The sequence below is a fragment of the Anser cygnoides genome, chromosome 37 (assembly GCF_040182565.1).
Source record: "Anser cygnoides isolate HZ-2024a breed goose chromosome 37, Taihu_goose_T2T_genome, whole genome shotgun sequence".
In the NCBI taxonomy this organism is placed as follows: domain Eukaryota; kingdom Metazoa; phylum Chordata; class Aves; order Anseriformes; family Anatidae; genus Anser; species Anser cygnoides.
This window is the reverse complement of record NC_089909.1, coordinates 417,177-423,104: the sequence shown is the minus strand read 5'-3', so window position 1 is coordinate 423,104 and position 5,928 is coordinate 417,177. Positions and strand designations below refer to the sequence as shown.

Sequence of the window (5,928 nt, the reverse complement as noted above, 5' to 3'; positions counted from 1 at the left end):
CTTCTGAAATATGATTTTGCACTGAAAAAAAAATAAGAGACCGGCACACTGGATCCTGATACAGGCTGGCCATGGTCAAGGGGGCCACTGCAGAGGCATGGGCTGGGCATCGTTCAGCAGGTGGTGAGCAATTGCATTCTGCATCCTCGCTTTGTACATATTATTATCATCATCATCATTATTCTCTCTTCTTTTTCTGTCCTGTCAAACTGTCCTTATCTCAACACGTGAGCTTTTGGGGGGTGAGGGTGAGCTGTGTGGTGCTGAGCTGCCTGCCAGGTTAAAGCACAACGTGCTTGACAACCAGACTCTAACAGCACAAATCACACTTCTAAAATGCGTCTCTCCCATGTTCAGAGAGGAGCAGTCGGTGATGACTTCAGTCTGCTTCAAACACCACACCCCAGGAGAGACCCTGCTGCCTTCAGGAGCTGTCAGCCCTGAGGCCTTGGGGACACCTCGAGGGAGCCCAACAAGTGATGTTATGGTGAGGTGCTGTGCTGCTGAGCTGGGCTGGGCTCCTGGGCCCGATGGGAGCTCCTGGCAAGCGGGCAGCGCTGCAGAGAGACAGCTCTGCCCAGGAGCAGCTCCTCTGCACAGCGCAGCAGGGCTGGGGGCTCTGACCGCAGGTGGCACAGGGAGAGGAGAAAAGGAGAGAGGGCTTGGAGGCAGTGAGGAGCGCAACAACAGAGGGCAGCTTGTGGCAGGACAGATCTACAGGCTGTTGGCACCGTGAGTCTCTGGCATGAGGGCAATGCACATGCAGTTGCAGCGAGGTCGTCTGCAGCTGGCATATCTGATGCCTGATATCATCTTCTGGATAGTTCTCTCTGTTACTCCAGCACAGAGTGGAAGATGCTTCAGAGAATGGAATTTATGACCTGATTTGTTCAAAAGGAACACCAAGGCAGGGGCTACTTGAAGGGTATGGCTGCATTCTGTAGCTTTCAGATTCCTGCAGTGGAGGGGAGGCAGGGATGGGGTCTGTGAGTATGGACAGAGAGGAGAAACGGGGAAACAGAACCAGCTCCCAGCAGGGACATGGGCAGGTGGTGAGAGGGAGCTACTGCCAGAAATGCTGTGCAAGGGAGGGCTCAGGCACCTCCCTGCCATCCCCTGCAGGGCAGGCACCTTCCCTGGGACACCCCTTGATCTCCTCTCCCACCAGCAGAGCCTCTGCCCTCAAGCCCCCGGTGTCCCTAGCATGAGCTGCCTCCTCTGCAGGCAGAGCTGCAGCAGAGGAGGGTCTGCTGAGTGTCTGTCCCACCTTGGCCTTGCCTTCTGTGGCAGCAGCACGCTGGCATTCCTCCTGGCTTCTCCACCTGGCCGTGCTGCTGCTGTTCTTGTTTCCAGGCTGGCAGGGGATGGGGCTTTCAGATGCACATGGAGTGAGCCCTCGGTGTGCTTGGCTGGTAGGGGGGTACAGGGACAGGGTGCGGGGTCTGGAGATGTGCCCTTTGAACCTGGATTCCTTTACTCCCAGCACTGTCATGGTTTTATAGGCACTGGAACAGGCACCACAGGGAAGTGGTCACAGCACTGAGGTTGCCAGAATTCAACAGACATTTGGACAACCCCCTCAGGCATATGGACCAGTTTTTGGGTGTTCATGTACCGATTAAGGGGTGGGATTTGGTTATCCTTGTGGGTCCTTTCCATGTCAGGATAATCTATGATTCTGTGCCTCTATGAACCTCTGAGTGCAATTGTCCTGCACCACAAAGTGTTGCCAGCACAGGTCAAATGAGACCAGCTTTGCCTATCCTCTCTGAAGGACACTGCATTGAAGGCACCATCCCCTTGTGTCTGAGGATCCACAAGGTTTCACTTGAAATGCCCAGGATTTATGCTTTAGAAAAAGTCCTCCGGATGGGGTGGGCAGCTAGACAGAAAACAAAAAAATAAATCCCTGCAGCCCTGCTCTGCATTTGGGTGAATTATGAGTAACAATATGGAAAAGTTCTTTATTATCAGGTGATTGAATCTGAGATTACCCTATGTTCCTCTTTACCTCTGGCTGTGGGGCAAGACTGATTCCTGCATTGCCCACAGCAGAATCCCCTCCCAGGGACACCCTCAGGCAGCATCAAGCAGAGCACATGAAAGCAACCTGCTAAATATCTGCCTGAAATGGGAAAATTGTTTTCAGGAGGGTTATATGAGAAATGGAACAAGTTTTGCTCTTTCTTCTTTTTATTAAAGCTTTTGGTTTTTTTTTTTTTTTTTTTTTTTTTTCAGGTATGTTAACTTTATTAATGTTTTTTCCTCCTTGGGAAGAACCCCATGCCCAACATCAGCTCAGTGAGCGAGTTCCTCCTCCTGCCATTCGCAGACATGCGCGAGCTGCAGCTCCTGCACTTCGGGCTCTTCCTGGGCATCTACCTGGCTGCCTTCCTGGGCAACGGCCTCATCCTCACAGCCGTAGCCTGTGACCACCGCCTCCACACCCCCATGTACTTCTTCCTCCTCAACCTCGCCCTCCTCGACCTGGGCACTATTACCACCACTGTCCCCAAAGCCATGGCCAATTCCCTCTGGGACAACAGGGCCATCTCCTATGAAGGATGTGCTGCCCAGGTCTTCTTTTTATTCTTCTTGCTTGGAGCAGAGTATTCCCTCCTCACTGTCATGGCCTACGACCGCTACGTTGCCATCTGCAAGCCCCTGCACTACGGGAGCCTCCTGGGCAGCAGAGTTTGTGCCCAGATGGCAGCAGCTGCCTGGGGCAGTGGCTTTCTTGATGCTGTCCTGCACACGGCCAATACATTTTCTCTGCCCCTCTGCCAAGGCAATGCAGTGGACCAGTTCTTCTGTGAAATCCCCCAGATCCTCAAGCTCACTTGTTCACATGCCTACCTCAGGGAAGTTGGACTACTTGTCTTTAGTCTTTCTTTAACATTTGGTTGTTTTGTTTTCATTGTGGTGTCCTATGTGCAAATCTTCAAGGCCGTGCTGAGGACGCCCTCTGAGCAGGGCTGGCACAAAGCCTTTTCCATGTGCCTCCCTCACCTGGCCGTGGTCTCCCTGTTTGTGAGCACTGGCTTGTTTGCCTACCTGAAGCCACCCTCTATCTCCTCCCCATCCATGGACCTGCTGGTGTCATTTCTGTACTCGGTGGTGCCTCCAGCAGTGAACCCCCTCATCTATAGCATGAGGAACCAGGAACTGAAGAATGCAGTAAGGAAACTATTTGCATACATGCTTCTTCAGCGTTGGTAATATGCCCATCATGTTAACAGTAGTAACAGGGTTTCTCACAAAATGTTAGGAAAATATTTTGAAATTGTCTTTATTATTACTTTTTCAAACATGTGATAGTATTATTTTTATTTAAAGAAGTTTCTTCTTATCCTCCTACCTGTTGATTTTTGTTTTGACCCAGTCGTCTGTGGTACTTTAAGAACCAATCTTCCTGTGCAGAGAAAGTCAATAAAGAAGGCATGAGAGATTCACTGGTCTCAGGGCCTGTCTCTTCCCATCTCCTCTGCAGCAGGGGGAGCAACTCCAGCATGGAGGAGGGGCTCAGGGCCAAGAGCCCAGCTGCCACCAGAAGAAGGTGGCCTTTGGGGCTGCCCCTCACTACTCGGTGGGGCAGTCTGCAGCTTCACTGACCTCCATTTCCTGTGGTATGGCTAGCCCCAGTCTGGGGGCTGCTGGGGAGGCCCAGAGCCTCCCTTGTCCCAGCAGCTGCGGTGCCTTGCGAGGGGCTGGGGCTGTGGTGGCCCTGCCCAGAGCCCTGCAGCAGCTTGTGGTGGGCACTGCCCTGGGGCCAGCCCAGCCTGGGCTGCTGGGCTGGGCTGGGCTGGGCTGTGTTGGGGAGAGGTCCGGGAGGTGGGGAGAGGTGGGCAGGGGGGCTGGGCTGGGCAGTGCCTGGCAGAGGGCACCAGCAGCGTCAGGGAGTGGTGGGAGCATGCAGGGGAGGGCTCCCAGCAGGGTTTGGTGCTGCAGAGCCAGGGCTGGGGAAGGGAGCCCAGAGCTGCAGGGGCAGGGGAGAGGAGGCCGCTCTGGGCCCTTGCTGGCCTGGGCAGAGCAGGAAGGGGGCCCAGGGCATTCGTCCCCTCACCGCAGCCTGCCAGGACCTGCAAGGCGATCATGGGGCATCCAGGGCCAGGCTCTGCACTGTGGCCACAAGCCCTGCCTGCCCTCCTCCTGCCATGCTCTGTGGCTGCAGCAGAGGGGACCCCCAGCCAGCCCCTGCATGGGGCTCTGCCACACACCTCACCCCAGTCCTCTCTAGCACCCTCCTTGCTGCTCTCTGATGCACGCAAGGACCTCCCAGTGCGTGCTGACCAGCACATCTGCTGAGGGCCAGTGCGGCTGCTGCAGGGGCAGGTAGCTCAGCAGCGCCTTTGCAGCCCCCTGCCCTGGGCCTGCCTCTCCCCTTGCCCTCAGCCCCAGTCTTGTCTCTGCAGGCAGAAGCGCTCTTGGCATGTGCTTCCTGGCCTCCCCTCGCCTGCGCACAGCTGCTGACCACTCAGGCTCCTGGCACAAATGTGTGCTCACAAGCAGCGCCACCCCTTGGGCTGCTTCTCCTGGCCTCCCCCACCCCACTGCCTTGACTCCTTGTCTCTGCTGGGCCCCACCTTCCACACCCACATGTGTCCCTTGGCTGTCAGCTCCCTCTCCCCTGCCCCACAGGATGACAAAGATGGGGTGGGACGTATTACCGTTATGTGTGGAAGTGTTTTTGTAATCCGCATTGGTGATGGCACAAAAAGACAGTTCCTTCACCAGTGACCTACATCCTTCTTCAGGTGAATTTTCAGGATCTATTTTCATCCCAGGAGAAGAAATACTGATGGTCACCTGTACTTGCATTGTCATCGCTTTGTCCATCATGGTGTACTCCCTCATCTTCCAGGTACTTCCACCCATCTCGAATAAACAATCCCTGTTGAATGTCCCCTTTCCAGCTGCCTGTCTGGACCTATGCACTTCCCATGGTTCTCCTGCTTTGCCCTCCCCTTACTCTGATCATTCAGGCCGCTCTCACTGACCCAGTTGCTGCTTTGAGCTTCATTGAGTTCAAGCTTGCCCATCTATTAGCAGTCTGCCTAATTGTTTCTGTAGCAAGCTCCTCATCATTTATCCTTGAATTAGGTTCACATGGAATAATACTAATCTTAATACTTATAATTTCCTATCAATCAGGATAAAATATTTAATTTACAGTCATCCTTTTGGGAAGGTAAACCTCACTGGAGACATACAAGATGAGGAGCTTGCTTTGCTGTTTGGAAAATTGCAGCATGTTTTCTTGTTGTCTGTTTTAAAATAAGGAAAAACCCTTCCGTGTCTGTGTGCAGCCAGGTCTCTGAGGAAAGCAGGTGGGAGCTGGTGCAAAGGGGCCATAACATCCAGCTGCAGATTTCAGTGCAGAAGTCTGGTGTAAGGAAAAGTGATGCAAGTGCCAGGTGGCCATGAGAGAAATGTCAGGGTTGGGGTGGTGAGGAGCAAGGTTGTCCATGCACTGTCAGACCTCAAGAGTCTGCTTTTCCTCCCTATGGATATCTCCATAGGAGAAGCCTTGCATTAATATCAATTGAAGAAAGATGCTCAAAACTGAAATGCAACAAAATCCACCCTTTAAAATGAGAAAAGATTTTTATTAGGTGCTTTTTGAAATCTTCCTCCTTAACTACACCATGAAAGCTCTCCAATTAGCTGTCCAAGTCTTGATAACCTGAATAAAACTATGGAAGACATACGTTTCCTTAGGTGTTTCTGCATTTTCATGAATTCCATGGTGAATTTTCGTGCTCAGCCTGTGAACCTCAGGTACTGAGAGGAGAGTGATGCGATTGCTTGAGAAAGTAAAGTCAGAAGGAAAAGTTGAAGTGACTTGGAGTATTAATGGGCCCCACTGAGGGCTGTTACCAAGAGATTCTCCTCAGGGACTTTTTAGGGCAGATAATTGGAGGCCATGAT

At 52.8% G+C, this 5,928-nt stretch overlaps 1 protein-coding gene across 1 annotated transcript; it reads left to right on the top strand.

Moving 5' to 3' along the window:
• The first annotated feature begins 2,241 nt into the window (after positions 1–2,241).
• LOC136788460 (olfactory receptor 14A16-like) lies at positions 2,242–4,737 on the top strand. The gene is made up of 2 exons (XM_066987006.1): positions 2,242–3,177; positions 4,639–4,737. The coding sequence occupies exons 1-2, from the start codon at positions 2,284–2,286 to the stop codon at positions 4,735–4,737; spliced, it is 993 nt and encodes a 330-aa protein (XP_066843107.1). The 5' UTR covers positions 2,242–2,283.
• The last annotated feature ends 1,191 nt before the right edge of the window (positions 4,738–5,928 follow it).